This window comes from Aulonocara sp. 'chitande type north' Nkhata Bay, linkage group LG9 (genome assembly GCF_057382095.1).
Source record: "Aulonocara sp. 'chitande type north' Nkhata Bay isolate Kocher_YH1m ecotype deep benthic linkage group LG9, A_spYH_male_GT1.1, whole genome shotgun sequence".
In the NCBI taxonomy this organism is placed as follows: domain Eukaryota; kingdom Metazoa; phylum Chordata; class Actinopteri; order Cichliformes; family Cichlidae; genus Aulonocara; species Aulonocara sp. 'chitande type north' Nkhata Bay.
Window position 1 is genome coordinate 20,957,291 of NC_141352.1, and position 15,772 is coordinate 20,973,062.

Below are 15,772 nucleotides of genomic sequence, written 5' to 3' on the forward strand. Positions count from 1 at the left end.
TAAAAGTTTCTTTTGCTTTTGAAAGGGTCCCAGAGGAAATGTAAAAAAAAAAATCACAATATTTTGATTTGGTTGTAAATTTTCTGTTGAAAATATTATTTCTAAAATATCAACTTAAAAGTAGTAAAAATGATCATAGCTAAGTCTAAAAACTGCTGCTGCGATCAATAAAATTAGAAGTCACCAAGTCCTGATGGGAGACACCACACAGTGTTTGAGAACAACAGGGTTAAGGTTGTCTGGGACAAACAGCTTCCGGTTAATCAGCATGATATAGTGGCATCATAGACTGAAGGTCAGTTGGATCCGATTTCTAAGGTAAAGTTCAGCGTGGTTGCAGTGCTAATAGAAACATTAGTGGCTGTAACCCCCAAACTGGAAAAGTGACTCCCACAAATTCCAGGCACAACATCAGAGGTCTTTTTCTCGAAGTGTGCAGTCTAGGAACAGCTAAGATACTGCACAGGACCTCTAAAAAAACACACCACAGAGCACCACACTTTCTACGCTACTTATTTAATTATACGTTAGGATTTTAACAATATTGGCAGCTATGCTCTGCAAATACCAGACTTTTTAATTAGTAAATATCTGTATAAGCAGTATTAGTCTGGCTCTACAAGTGAAAGCAGCGTATGTTTTGACATCTTTTCGGACTGCATGCTTTAGGGGTCGCTATAGTGCATCATCTGCCTCTTTCTCACCCTACCCTCAGCCTCCCCGTCTGTCACACCAGCCCCTCTGCATGTCCTCCTTCACTACATCCACAAATCTTCTCTGCAGTCTTCCTCTTTTCTACAATCCCCTCCATATTCAAGATTCTTTGCCCAGTATGTCTGCTATCCCTAGTCTGCAGATGTCCAAACCATCTCACCCTTGCCTTTCTGACTTTGTCTCCAAACTGCTGGCCTGTTCTAAAGTTGTATGAGTGGAAAACAGTCTTGTGTAGAAGAAGATCGTGATGGAGTGCCCAAGAGCAACAAACACAAGTACTGTGCTCTTTCCCAACCTGAGGCTGCTGTCCCAAAGGTCTGGCACTCTGATGTAAGTAAATAGAGACAACAAACCTTTAAACACCTGTCAACATAATGTAGTCCCTTGCAACAGTAACTCAAATTAAGTCATTTTTATGTATATAGTTCTAACTCATAACAAGATGCTTTACACTGTGAGTTAAAGATCCTACAATGTTAGAAGGGAAAAAATCCAACAACAACAAAACTGAACATTTTGATGTGAGCAAAGATGAAATTTCGTGAACACCTGTGTTATTTTGCAGTAGATTGCTGAGGTGTGCTTAATAAAATAGCCCAAGGAGAGTAAGAGGTAGGAGACTGATATCTTTCAAACTTTCATGATGAATTTGTCCATGTGGCGGGGCGTGGCCTGCGGTGCCGTGCAGAGGAGGCGGACGCACCTGCACGGCATCCGCAATCATGCCCCGTCGAATTAAATATTGTACTGGGTCCTGTGGTTGGGTTGTTGTTGTGATAATGTTGAGCGGGCAGCGGGAGAGCTGCAGCTCTGTGAGCATTATGAACATTGTGAACAGCAACCGTGTGAGTCAATAAAGTATGCTGCAAAGCATGGATTTGCACCCGGGTCTGCCGTGGTCGTTTACAGTCCACTCCCCACCTGATGCGACAGATGACTGCCCCTTCCTGAGGCTGGTTCTGCTAGAGGTTTGTGCCTAGTAAAACAGTTTCTCCTTCCCACCGTAACCAAAGTGCTTGCTTCAAAAGGGGTCATCTGATTGTTGGGGTTTTCTCTGTTTCATTGTAGGATCTTTACCCTACAATATAAATCCCCATGATGCAACTGTTGTTGTGATTTGGTGCTATATAAATTCAACTAAAATGAACGGAATTGAATTTTTGAACATAAATATTGACAAATTATGTTTTACAGTGATGTCACTGCATTCAGCTGGACTGTTTGATGATTGCTCTCCGTGACCTGTCCATCAAGGTATGGATTTTAAACTGGTGGCCACATAGGACCCTTTTAGGCCATAAAGGTATATTATGACTGAACTGCTCCATATATCTACTTCTGCCTGTCTCTGATTGGTTATCACCTTAATTTTCTTACATTTCTTGTCTGTTGTTTTTGTCTTTACATGTGGTAAAGTCCTTGTTTTACCGCTCTGGATTAAGGATGCTAATGTCTTCCTCAGTGGATGGTACCATCTGCCGCTGGGATCTGGATAAGTGTAATGAAACTGACTGCATCCATATAGATCAGATCAGAAAAGCCCTCTATTGTGAATAGCAAGTACTAGAAAAGAAGACACCTTCATCTCTTTTTCAAAGCAGGGGCTGCACTTCTGGACCATCAGAAGACTGTACACCATCCACTCAGAGGTGATGAAGGCTCCCCATTGAGACAAATTAAAGTCCCGTCAGTTGCTGCTCCTTACCCTATGCAAGTCCTTCTGCATCAAGGGGGGACAGAAATATCACTCTGGTGGCTGCAGAAACTGGAGCAGTGTTGACCTCTTTCAAGGCAAGGAACAGGATTTTGTGTGATGACTACTGCCTGCACGAAGAGATTCTGTTGGCCTTGACTGAGGCAGTCACGGTGCTTCAAGCCAACACACTAAGTAATCAAATCACTTGATGGAGGAATGGAAAGGCCAGGGACCCTCGAAGGACATTGAAAGCTTGATAGAAAATGATGATGCAGGTACTCTGACAATCCCTGGCCCAGCTTGGCAATATACAGCTATGTGGTAGACAAATATGTGTAATATATCTATATCACTAAAGCACTTCTGGATGGATGCAAACTGCATTTCGTTGCCCTGTACCCGTGCATGTGCAATGACAATAAAGTTGAATTCTATTCTATTCTAAAGAGAGAGCTTTAGAGCAGTGGAGGTTACAGGAGACGAGGGGTTGCAGTCTCAGAGACGAGGCAGCACTCAATAACCCAAAGAACAAGTGAGCATTGTCAGTACAAAGAAAATACTCGATGGTGCTATAGAAAACTCCGGGATTGCCAGAAATCGAATATATTTCTGTGTCTGAGACAGGTTTTTGATCTTTCTTGGTAAAAGGGGAGGCTGTGTGAATAATGAATAATGGAAAGGTGTTATGCCGGATGCCAGCATACAATGGTCAGAGAGTCACCACCGTGCAGGTGGATGTCGACAACAAGCAGCTACCTCCCCTCACAAGTATTTACAAATGCAATGCCTTTTTGAATAATTATCACTCATTACCTGATGACTGTATCCCAATCGCCAAGGTGAGGACTTGACATTGGTGGTCTGGAGGGTTAATCCCTACATCCAGAAGTGTCTCACTCGACAACTAAGCACTACAGCCAGCCTCTAGCCCACCTGGCAGCACTGAAGTCCCAACTGGCTGCAACCTTTCAAGAGCCCAATGACGGCTCCTACGGCTTAAAGCATGTCAGTCTGTTGACTCAAAGCCAAACAGATTTTAAGCCTGAAGAAGGAGATTCAGACCACTTAACAGGTCACAGTTTTTATTGCAAGTTACATGCAGAGTTATGTTGTTGTTGTTTCTGTATGTCTCTATGTGCATGTTTGCTTGTGTCTTGCAGGACTGTGCTTCCCCATCTGAAGGTGTTTGTTTCCAGCAGTCTGGATAAGAAGGGGCAAATGTGGGATGAAGAGAATCGCCTCCTCAGGTTGGTGATTATTACAGATGTGAGGAGCAGCCTTTCAGTCCGAGCCTTTGTGTGTATTTCAGACAGGTACGTCTATGTTCTTCAACCTCTTTGTGGGTGTTGCTCCTCCAGGACGCTCCAGCTGAATGCGGTGCCTGAACGCTTGGCGTACAGCGTGTTTGGAGGAGATGTGTTCCTGGGCATCAGAGAGGGCCTGTACGTGATGAGCTGTACAAAGTTCCTGCCACCCAACTACCAGCAAACAGTAAGACATTCATCTGGAGAGCTGGCTGTGTGGCTGTGGCTATAATGGAGTGTAATTTGGACTTTTTCATAGCTAACTAATAGTAAGACTCAGATATTTCATATTAAAGATAATGCAAAACAGTGGCCTTATTATCTGTGAGCATTGTTGGTGGAAACAGGACTTCTAGCAGAGATAAAGACGAGGAAGCCATCAGTGATGAACTGAGGGGAGACATGCAGCAAGAGGTGTGTGTAAATGATAGGACTTGAATGTCTAACAGTTGCATTTTATTTCAGATATCTCAGCTGTTTCCTTTTCACCTTTGTTTTAGTACATATTGGTGACTTTAAATAACAGCCTGGAAGCACTTCTGCAAGATGCAGTAAAGAGCAAAAAAGGGAAACTTCCAAGTACAGCGCAAACCAGGAAGGAAGCATTTCAGCGCTACATGAAACTAATATATGGCCTGCTACTGAATATTAAGGTTCTTTCCTCACTTATCTAGTACTGTAAAGCAAATGCAAAAGCTTACATTTACAGTCAGCAAACTTCAAGCTTTCCACTAGACCAAGATAGTTGCTCTAGTGGAGCAACCCAAACCTAGATTGACTCCATTTCGTGGTCAATTCAGGACCCCATAACCACCTCCACCACGGGAAGCCTCACCTGAACTGCCAACGTTCCTTAAAGAGTTCGTAGAGATGGAATGGTTTTGTGATTTGTACCCTGACAAAAAGGTAGTGCAACAAAAATGGACTGCCATGCACAGTAATAACATTTTTATACCGAGGTGTGCATGTGTGTGTCTGAGAGAATCCCAAGCACGCTGTTTCCAGAGAACTCCTTAGATCTGCTCAAATATCTGCAAATCTGCAGCATCTCATTCAAGATATTGATCCTCGCATCAACAAAGGCCCTGCACAGCCGGGACTCTTACAGAACAGACGAGCTATACCAAGGCCTCACTGACTGCGTGCACACATTTGTGAAGCCTCATATGGCACAGCAAGAACCAGACTTTGCAGTTTACAAGTAGAGGATTATTAGGTTGTGATTAATTTTATGTGTGTTTGAGTCAGCTGTGGAGCTGTGCTTACTGAGATCTTAAATCTGTTGATGCATCTGAAACCTGCAGGCTGTGAGCTGATAAATTCTTTTAACTCTTCTAGCCTATAAAGAACTAGGGGTTGGGTGAGTTTTCACTGCTAAAACAAGTAGTTTTTGTTTGTATAGCTAAAATCTTTTTTTTCTGATTTTAACATAGGAAGACAGTAATGCGCGTGCTGACAGAACTGAACGTGGAGGTCTAGCAGTGGCTGTGGCCCAAGGTGGACACTTGGGACTCGGAGCTGGAGGAACAGTGTGACACCTGGAAGAGTCTCCACAATAAAGCAGAATGATGGCTGGACTTGTGGTTCTCAACATACAAAGTAATTTATTGATTTGAAATGTTTCTGTCTTTGGTTAGAGCTGACATATTTTCAGTATTTCAGTGTGACAAAAGATCAGATCAGTTCTGAGGTCATTTACTGTGACCTCAATTGCTTTAATGTTTTTGACTGCTAGTGTAAGCGGTTAACTACATTCCCACTTTCATTTCCAAACCACCAGGAGCATAGCAGGTATCTCTACCTGAGCAGTAACACCAAGTGGACACCCCCGGCATGCAGTGTGGTTGAAGTGATCAATTATTTCTGCTGTGTGCAAAAGGACGAGCACAACAAACCCAGAAATGCCACACCTCCTGGTCACAAAAACACAGTGCTTTTGCCTATTTATCACAGGTATGTGAAATTAGTGCACATATTAGTTTCACTTCTTCACTGTAAGCTAAAACATTTCATTTCTGATATTTTATTTTAGTAGATTTCAACCAATTCTTCGCCTAGAAACATTCAGCATGTTCAGAATACAGAGAATGCCAGCGGAGTTGTTACTGAACTGTAACAAAAAATTCTCATTAAATGGGGTGATTTACATTCAGAAAATAACCGTCTAATGTTGATCGTCATTCAGGTTGAATTCTGCCTCCCGTGCGACACCGTCCCTTCCTCATGCAGTTCCCCAATTTCATCACTTTGCCGTTAGAAGAAGACTGGTGGAAGGTCTTGACTCAGTCCTATTTTATTCAAGAGCAGTCTTGGGTAGAGTACTACAGATGATGCCTTTCAGTCTGTAACAGACTGTAACAACCCCATTAGGCTCAGTAACCCACCTTTGTTGTAAATCAATTTCCAACAGCCGAATAATATCCTTGGCTTCATAAGTGATTTATTCTGTGACTTTCAATGTATAAGTGCATCTGTGATGCACATAAAGCTGATTTGGCGCACTTATTTCTTAATGCTGGTGACTGAAAAGATTTGATTATAAATATTTTTAAACAAACATTCAAGGAACACAGTAATGCGGCTTCGAACAGCAGAGACGCAAGACAGCATGACTTAGTGACTACAAAAGGTACAAACATGATGATATAACAGGATAGTAAGCAGTAACTATCCTGTAGTTTTGGTTGCACATACATCTGCTGATCAGACACTATGTGAATGAATTGTATACAAAAGTATTTTGCTGCATCCCAGCTGTAACCTGATTATTAAAACGCCAGTGATCACCAGTACGAATCCTGCACTGACTTATGCTGTACTAACACTTATAAAGTCAACAAGCAAATCAATTAAATTAGTGCAGCATGTTCTGACTGAATGACAGATTAGTGTCTGTCACTTTTCAGCAGAGATTATCACCTCATCCTGTACATTTATTTAGAACAACCAAAAGTCAAGAGGAGCGAAATTCATCTGAAGACCTGCACTTGTTGATCTGGTGGCTGAGAAATCTGGAAAACCATCAGCTAACCTGCTGACTTGAGCAGCAACATCCAATTTTCTGATGTAACCAGAAGATATGTGAGGAAAGACTTCCATTTCAGTCTGCTGGTCATCGTTTATGATTGTAGCTAAATGTTGTTGTTTTTTTTTTTTAAATTAACAAAAAGTGTGCCGTTTGTTTGACAACAAATGGATTTCAAAAATACAGTCCCTCTTCTGCTGTCTACATGGACTCTTTACCTGCACTGAATCAAAGACTCGTCAAATGCCACTGATCAGAAAGCTACTAAAAATTTTGACCCTTGCCACAGAGTCAGCATTTTTATGTCCATATCTGTTTAGAGAAAGTGGCTGAGTGGCAACAATGCGATCCCTTCTCTCAAACCCAGACACTTAACAAAGATTACTGGGCCTTGGTGGATATCTGTATTTTACTGAGTAATGTCTTGCTACCTTCATTTGCCTGTTTTGGACTGTAAAAGCTTAAATGCATTACATTTACCATAAGACTAAGTGACAAGGAAAAGGCTATTTAAATTTTTTTTTAAAAAGAATACCCAACCATTTCTCAGGTGACAGTTTGATTGTAAGGCTTCAGTACATTGCTATCGTTTGTCGATGAATGAGCTTAAGAAGCATCTCTGCTTTATGCCACCATGTCTTTATCATAATTCAGCAAGTCACAGGTCAGAAAGATGTCAGAGCGTCCATTGTCGATCAGAACCCCGTTGAGCTTGTTGCTGGTCAGGTTGATGTCTGAGGTTTCATCTAGAGGCCAGTCTAAGAGCTGAGCACTGGAGGGCAGGTCGGGAAGGCCTGGCTGGTAGTCCTCCAGGGGGTTGGGGTACAGTAGCTGTCGTAGGGAGGGCATTCTTACAGCCATCTTCACCAAGTCCATGAGACCAGCCATGGAGAGCGGGTTCAATGCCAGAGCCAAGCTCTTGAGGGCCCGGCAACCTCCTAGTGAGGGCAACAAGAGCCCCAGCAGGCCATCAGTCAGACCACAACCGCTTAAAGACAGGTGCTGCAGGCTGCCCGAAGCCTGGGAGAGGAGGCGGCGAATGGAAGGCAGAGTGTTTTCATCCAGACGGTTTTCGCTTAGATCCAGCTGCTGTAGCGTGGAAGTGTGATGACTGCAGGACAGATAGGCAAAGTCAGCTGGACTCAGGGACAAATAGGGGAGCTCCAAGATCTCCAGAGGCTGAGGCAGAGAGCTGTATCAACAGACAATAGAAGAAAACATTTAAATAATGTCACCTCATCAAACACTTTAGGTTTCATTGTTTGTGTTCTAGCTTTAACAGCATTATTTTAAAGATGTCTGCTCATTTTCTTTGAAATAGTGACTTATTACATAGGCAAAATGCTGATCTTGAACTGGTCAACTTAGTTAATCTGTTATAAGTTTAGTTTTTAAACTGTAACGAAATTTAGAAAAGAGCCAATGGCATTTTGAAAAATCCCTGACTTTGTGTTTGTCAGTGGGTTAAATGCAAAATAATGTAATGAGGTAAACAGGCCATACCTGAGCAACACACGGAGCTGACCAGGCAGGCGCAGTGCAGTGAGGCTGAGGTGTCGCAGTTCCTGCAGGCGTGCCAGACCCTGCGACAGCTCCCCCAGTGCCTCTGACTGGCTGGGATGGACTCTGCGAAAATCCAGGTTACAGTAGTGCAGGCGAAGGGATTTTAGTGCAGGAAATGTGGAGAGCAGAGGCAGCAGTTCAGCCAAGCCAGCCACCCCAAGGCTGCTGTAGCGTATGTCGACGCCCAGAAGTCCTCTGCGGGGGAGCAGATCTAGCAGAATACTGATACTTGGCACTGAAATCTCTTCCACACGCAGGTATCTGCACTGAAGCTTTAGAGGTCCAGATGTGCTCAGAGCTGAGTGAACACGCTCCCAAGAGCGGCCATTAACAAAAAGATCAGCTCTCACATGCACCACCACATCACGATCCATCTCTTTTTCTTCAGCGTCCCTCTCACTGCTCCCTAATACTGTCCTCTCTCTTTTCCTCTCAATCTCCATCCTCCTCCTGACTCCTTTACTTAGGTCTTCTTCACTCACAGACCCTGAAGATTCAGTCCTCTCACCAACATTGGTTGACTCATTACTGTTTAGTTCCCCATCTCTTTTCTTCTGTCCCCTCTCTCTTTTTAAATCCCTCTCCCTTTCCAGAGCTGAGATCCGTTTTCTCTCCTGGTCTCTTTCTTTCTTCTGTTCCCTTCGTGTCCTTTGTGGCCTTCTTGTCCTAACTCTGGCCTTAAGGACCATGGTGCAAAGAGCTACTGTCAGAGACCAGCCTCCCATCGGGTCCCCCATTCCTCCTTCATCTCCTTGCACTCCACAGAGGTCCAAGACTTCCAGTGCACACCTAGATGACAGTTGATATGTTACTCCCAGAAACAATGCTGATATTAGACATCGTGATTCAAACTACTACTACTCACCTGTGGTCTGTCAGTCCTCTAACCACACCAAGCAACATAGACTGAATACAGAGTCGATTTGGCGCAGTTTGTCCCGGTTTCCTCCGACCTCCGACCCGCAGTGTGAGCTCAGGCCACCGCTGCACCAGCTCTCCCACAGCCAGCGGTCTGCAGGTGGAGAAGGCGGCCTCCAGCAGTGCTCTGTACAGATCTTTGGGCATCCACCTCAGCCAGGAATGCGACGAGCTGTGGTCACGAACCACCTCCTTGGCACAAAGGCTCAACAAGGAAAGCACCATTTCAGCACAAAGCACCTTTAGGCTTCAAAGAAGTAAGAGATAACTGGTGCGAAGCAGACTTGCATCTTAGAGTCAACTAGCTTATTTAGCTCCAACGCTAGGATTAGCTTTATGACAGGAACTTGACGCCGTCTAATAAAGCCTCAAAAAAAGATTTTACAACATCACTTGACAGCTACCGTTACCCTTACTGATAGTAAAAACTTGCCGGGACGACTGAAAGCTCCCCGCAGCTGACAAACTGAACGCTGGGATGTAAGGTTAGCTAAAACTGCTGCTAACTGTTTACAATTACAGTTGAGCCTGACGCAGGCTTGTGACGTGGCACGCACAGGAGAAACGTCAGTGCTGTAGAGTTTTAAGTGATGACTGTAGACAGACCTTTATCAGCAGACTTACTACAGTGGCAAACTGCAAATAATATTGAATAAAAATAAGAGAACAGGCGAGGAGGTTAAAATTCATTTAAAAACAAAAAAGGTTACAACTCGATTAAAGTTCTAATTTTCTTGGGCAAAAATCTAAAAAAAATACCTATTATTTTTTAAAAGGTCCCTGATCTTAAAGTCATGAACTAAGAAGTAACAGGGAAGAAATGCACAAAACAGTCATAAAAGTCGCAGGTACACGTGTATGTGAATTTAAAAAACAACAACAACAAACCCAAAGACATAGGAACAATACAACACATAACATAGTTCAGATTTGTTACATAACATGATTGTGTTTGATGCACATAAATGCCATCCAGCGTTTAACAGGTTGTTTTCTTCTACAAGGCCAGTTTCATGACCCTTTTCCTTTAAAGTTTGGATGACAATATGGCAATTTAGGTTTATATACCACAAGTATTTATTTATTGCTAAATTTAAGTCTAATTATCCATCCATCCTCTTCCACTTAGAAACCCAGACCTCCATCCTCCGAGCCACCTTCTCTAGCTTATCCAAGAGAACACTTCCCAGGCCAGCCAAGAGACATAATCCCACCAGTGCCCTGGGCCTACCCCAGGGCTTCATCCTGGTAGGACATACCCAGAACACCTCACCCCAACATGCATCCTAGTCAGAACCATCGTAAACTCAATTTAAAAGCAGAATAATGCACTGTAGATGTGAGTGTGAATGGTTGTTGTCTCAGTCCAGGATGTACCATGCCTCTCATCCCATGACAGCCAGGATAGATTCCCGCCTAAGAGGAAAAAACCTGATGGATGTTTGGAACGGTCCTTTTCACCAGTAATTCTGAGCATCAGTTCTACGAGATATACCATAGAGTCAACAGGAAAACACTAATATAACAGAAATGCGCCATGGTATGGTGGATGTTTTATGTATTTTCTGATAATTTCTGGCAATCGGAATCCATTAGACTGATGAAAAAAATTAATGGTAAAGTATAATATTTCATTCTAGAATTAAAGGAGGATGATGTACAAAGTAGTATAATACAGAATAATACTGGAATATCGAACTTATTCTTTTCTTGTTTTTTCTGTCATTTGCACATAACGATTCCCAGATTATTCTGTCTTTCACCAAATAGAGTCATAAATCAATTTTCTTTGATTTATTGTTCAGACTTGTAGATGTTATTTATCTTGTTTTGAGTGCACTCGGCCTTCTAACAGAGGTGTCCAAAAATGTGTACAAACCGAAAAATAGTTTTCAGGCCAGTGATGAAAGAGGCCTGGAATGAGTCACCATATAGTGCTGGTGCTCAGGCTGATAGTGATACATCACAGAGTCTGTGCTTCAGTGACTTCTAGTACAGTCCACACTGTACCTCAACAGATTCAGTAGAATAAGTCAATAAGAGACCAACTAGTTAAAACGAGTACAAACAGAAGCTGAATGGATCTTGAGCATGGATTTATAGACCAGGATTAACAAAAAAATTTTAAGTGTAAAGGGTTCTGGGTATTGGAGCTTAAAAGCTTAAGCAGTTCTTCAGTAGACATTTTGAGGGACTTTCAGTAAACCATTGGCTCAAGCTTGCTATGGTCCAGACTTGCAAACAAATGGTGTACATTGGAAGTTTGTAAATGGCAACCTTATAGAAAAAATAACTCATACCTCTCAGATCTTTCAGGCTGTAAAATCGTCATCTGTATTATGCCCGAAGGAAGATCGATAAATAACATTCAGGGGCTTCAGAGTGAGAACAGGGGACCACCAAAAAAAAAAAAAAATCACATTACTATTATCCAAAAAGGAGAGAAAAACATCATCAACTTCAATTCATCAAACTCTCTTTGTGTGGATTTAAATGCATAATGCACATTTGCGCAAAGTACTCCTCTTTCTCAGTGTATAATCCCATCTTACTTTGAAGCAGCCTGCTTTGTATCCAATACAGGAAATCACATACAGTGCACTATAGTGTGAATAATCACAGGTTTTAACATGCATCACAGATCTTTGCGAAGCAACACCTGCCAGTGTCCTATTCTAGAGTCACATCATATCTGCATCATCTTTCCCTGACTAAAACTGAAACGCCAGATGAGAAAGAAAATAATTTAAGCTCTTTGCATTTTACCAATTAAATAAATATCAATTTGGCACAGATTAAGAAGTGATACTGTACAGCTGTCTATGAAGGAGACAGCTTACAGGTATTCAAGTAAAAAACATTCACTTCCACTCTTACTTTGCGCAAAATGTGTACAAAGTATCTACAGCCCCTTGAAATGCTGTAAATATTAAATCCAAAAACACAGCTCATATTTAATTTGTGCTCATGGAGCTGAAACGAGAGGATAAGCCAGTAGATGGCGCTAAATGATCATGGACGAGGAGCGCTCTTGATTTCAACAGGAGATAAACATCCTTATCTGTACAGTCCTCATACATAAAAATATAATATAAAACAAGACACGTTTTTGAGTTTAACACAGCAATCAACTGCTTTCAATTAGTCTTTCACATGTGCTCTTTTTTTATCTTAGTTATCACTGCGTGACTTTTCCTCACTCAACCATTATTACATCACTGTGACTGTACTGCTCTGTGGAGCTGATGCCACATCTGTAGAGCTGTTTCTGCTGTTAATTAAATTCACTTTAAAGCTGCTGGTGGTTCAGGTGAAAGTGTAAACCTCAGTAGTGCTTCTGTTCGGTACTGATTAGGATGAAGATGAAGATGAATGTTGTGTTAGTCATTTTATGGTGCATGCAAAGAGCTCAGATTTTGCTCTGCTCACTCGGGCTTTAAATGCATTTCTCTGCTGTAATTGATGCTTTGTTTGTGAAAGTAATCACTCTGCTTTGTTTAGAAAGGGCACGAGTATGCACAGCTATTAATATGCTCGAAAATCACACAAACACACACACACACACACACACACACACAAAAAGCTTAAATCCTTTCAGATGACAGCGAGGATCTTTTTTCCCCGTCTCGTTACTCCTCCTCCCTTTGATATAAAACAGCTCCTTCATCAAGTTTAAAAAACGTGATGAAATAAGAGTGATTTGGATGATGCCTCCTCCCATGCAAGACTGCTCATCTCCTCAGCTAATGTCTTCAGCTAATGACTTGAACTAAACACAATTGCAAAAAGTGTCATTGTGTTCAAAAGTATCGGACAATAGTTTTAATGGCACACCACAGTAAAAGCCAATTTTGCAAATGAGCGTTAGATCAAAGGCACTGTCAAAGTAACAACAGCTGTAATAGAGGATTAGAAAACAGAGAAGTAGAACCATTAAGTCCTCACAGTATCCAGCTTTAATTACTATTATCATTCATAGTTTGTCAAAATGTCTTCAGTGAAAAATGTCTACCATTACTCACATTCGCTTTGACACCATTATACATATCCACCGATTCTTTGGTTTCCTTCCCTTTATTTGAAATGTGTTGTGCTCAATACATCCAGTCCCTCTTTTTTCACACGTGCTGACTGTTAAATGTTACACAATGTGTGTGTGTGTGTTTTTTTTAAAATTGTTTTTCTCCCTTCGTAAAGGGCGGATCTGTCAACAGAAAGTATTAAAAATGGTGAAATAAACACAATATGCTCGACAGACTGCCAGCAGGGAAGCCAAAATGAAACAAACACATTCCTTTGTTCTTCTTTTGCATTAGAAAAAACCCACCGCTCTGCTTATTAATCTAATAGTGCCCCAAAGAAATCATGACACAAGACTGTAGGAAAAAACTCCTGAAAAAACTCTTATATGCAACATGATGCGAGCAATGTGCAACCTGGATTTATCAGTAACTACGCAGCTGTATGCTCTGCGGTCAGGGATATTCTGCTTGCTGTGGCTTCTCCTCTCAGTATTTTAATTCCCTCCTGGATTTCTCTGGTGCTGATTGAAGACATTTTGATTCTTGCTGCCTTTGTTGTTAATCTCATGTAATTTAATTTGACACAAAACCCCTCCTGCAGTTTTTAAACCCTCAAACAGCCACACTTATCTCCCTGACTCCTCCCATCACTCAGTCAGAAACACAGTTATGCATTTCTGTTAATACTACCAGCTTCTGCTCTGAAACAATTAAACTGCCCTGACTGCCTATCCATATTACCAGCAGAAGATGCGTTAGACATATTGAATAATTATTTAACAATACAAGATGATAAGATCTCTACCTTAAGTCTCACAGGACAATGAAATTTAAAAATAAATATAAAGCATTTGTAGATGTACACAGTCGTGGTCAGACGTTTACATCCACTTGTCATGAACATGAACGTCGTGGTATTTGGGGGCTTTTAAATGTTTCTTTGGAATCTTTATTTCTCAGGATGGAATAATTGTACAGCATACATGTTTAATGAAGTGAAGCTCTCAGTGAACTCAGTGAAGATCTAAGAAGGTTTCTTGAAGCCATTTCTAAACAACTGCAAATTGCAAGATCACCAGTTCAAACAACTGTATGTCAGTAAGTTATTCAGATGCCTCACCACTTTGCCAAGGTAGGGAAGAAGATGCAAACTGTCACCCTCAAGTGAGAGGAAATTGATTAGGATGTTCAGGAATGACCCAGGAACCACCAAGGCTTAAGCCCGCCGTGAACTGGAAGCTGCTGGAGCAATATCTACATTGTTGACAGTGAAGCATGTTTTAAATCACCATTAACTGAGAGTGTCCCAACCAGGACAGAAGCCACTGCTCCAGAATCGACACAGTCAAGCTTCAGTGAAGTTGTAGCTGCCCACAAGTATAAGCCAAATAAGGAAGAGAAAAATTGACCAATTTCAATTACAAGAGGTATGTTTGAAGGATTAAAGGGGAGGGTTTCAACTCTAAGAACATTATACGAACTGTCATGCATGGTAGTGGTAGCATCATGCTCTGGGGCTGTTTTGGTGTCACTGGTACTGGTGCATACAAGGGGATGAAATAATGAAGGATGGCAACCTCCAAATTTTTCAAATTCACCTCAAATCAGCTACAGACACAATTGGTCATTCCAACAAGACAATGATCCCAAACATATTAAAGAAAATAGTATTGGAGTAGATAAAGCAGGCTAACATTAAGCTTCTGGATTGGCCTTACTGAACTCAAACCTCAACTGTTCCAAGAAGAGTGGCCAAATATCCAGCCAGAGTTATGCCAGAAGCTTGTTGATGGATACCAAAAGTCTCTGGTTGAAGTAAAACTTGCTAAGGGACATTTTAAACCTTAGTATAATTTTGACCTTGTGTGGAGAAAATCCAAAATAACTTCATTCAATATCCAGTTCAAGTCATTATAGATGTATCATGTACTATCATTCCACCTTGGGAAAAGAACAGTTCAAAGAAATCTTTAAAAGCCCAAACTGGTATTTGACATTGACATTTATGCCCATACTGAGTGGATGTAAACTGACTGTAGCTGTACATAGGTAGCTTAGATATTTCATTCTTCAGCAAAAGCCCATTATTCCTTGAATTTACTTCTTGCTGTTACAGCCAACATCCTCATCCATTTGCCTTTTGTTTTCAGCATTTACTTGTGTACATCACTTTACAGGCAGTCAATTAAAAAAAAAGGGACAAATTATTGATGGCAATGAAAAGCAAGTTTTTCTTCTCAGTTATTCACGGATAAATTGGTTGTTAGGCTTTCGCATATTATATATTCCTATAATTAATAACTGAAAACAGTCAATAGATGTCATGTTATATTTCCTTGCTGCTATGAAATTGTCAAATTACACACTGTACAAAAAATGTCACTTTAAAAAAAATCTGGTTGTTGGAAGGAACGAAAATGAAAAAAAAAAAAAAAAAAAAATCTAGTGTAAAGCAAAAGTAAAGCATTTTTCAAATTCTCCAAAGCTTCATGCACCCATTTAAACTATTCAAAACTGAACCCTTCCAACA

At 41.3% G+C, this 15,772-nt stretch overlaps 2 protein-coding genes across 3 annotated transcripts; one reads left to right on the forward strand and one right to left on the reverse strand.

Moving 5' to 3' along the window:
* The first annotated feature begins 1,565 nt into the window (after positions 1–1,565).
* wdr97 (WD repeat domain 97) lies at positions 1,566–6,936 on the forward strand. The gene is made up of 10 exons (XM_086306452.1): positions 1,566–1,682; positions 1,909–2,017; positions 2,131–2,212; positions 2,316–2,685; positions 3,250–3,482; positions 3,571–3,657; positions 3,769–3,901; positions 5,148–5,313; positions 5,495–5,667; positions 5,900–6,936. The coding sequence occupies exons 6-8, from the start codon at positions 3,629–3,631 to the stop codon at positions 5,247–5,249; spliced, it is 264 nt and encodes an 87-aa protein (XP_086162578.1). The 5' UTR covers positions 1,566–1,682; positions 1,909–2,017; positions 2,131–2,212; positions 2,316–2,685; positions 3,250–3,482; positions 3,571–3,628; the 3' UTR covers positions 5,250–5,313; positions 5,495–5,667; positions 5,900–6,936.
* On the reverse strand, positions 5,364–9,873 carry LOC147322094 (leucine-rich repeat-containing protein 14). 2 transcript variants are annotated; one of them, XM_086306451.1, is made up of 4 exons: positions 9,637–9,873; positions 9,168–9,425; positions 8,243–9,091; positions 5,364–7,931 (listed from the first exon to the last, which is right to left on the reverse strand). In XM_086306451.1, exons 2-4 carry the CDS (start codon positions 9,365–9,367, stop codon positions 7,364–7,366), a joined length of 1,617 nt encoding a protein of 538 aa, XP_086162577.1. In that variant the 5' UTR covers positions 9,368–9,425; positions 9,637–9,873; the 3' UTR covers positions 5,364–7,363. The 2 variants fall into 2 exon arrangements, with proteins under 2 accessions (XP_086162577.1, XP_086162576.1); XM_086306450.1 differs by having other exon boundaries at positions 5,365–7,931; positions 9,168–9,873.
* Between the last annotated feature and the right edge of the window lie 5,899 nt (positions 9,874–15,772).

Coding starts and splice junctions, on each gene's coding strand:
- wdr97 (XM_086306452.1), top strand. CDS start 3,629: ATGTGGGATGAAGAGAATCGCCTCCTCAG. Junction 3,658..3,768: donor GAAGAGAATCGCCTCCTCAG/GTTGGTGATTAT, acceptor TTGCTCCTCCAG/GACGCTCCAGCTGAATGCGG. Junction 3,902..5,147: donor CACCCAACTACCAGCAAACA/GTAAGACATTCA, acceptor ATTTTAACATAG/GAAGACAGTAATGCGCGTGC.
- LOC147322094 (XM_086306450.1), bottom strand. CDS start 9,445: ATGGTGCTTTCCTTGTTGAGCCTTTGTGCCAAGGAGGTGGTTCGTGAC. Junction 9,092..9,167: donor AGAGGACTGACAGACCACAG/GTGAGTAGTAGT, acceptor ACTGTCATCTAG/GTGTGCACTGGAAGTCTTGG. Junction 7,932..8,242: donor CAGCTCCGTGTGTTGCTCAG/GTATGGCCTGTT, acceptor CTGTTGATACAG/CTCTCTGCCTCAGCCTCTGG.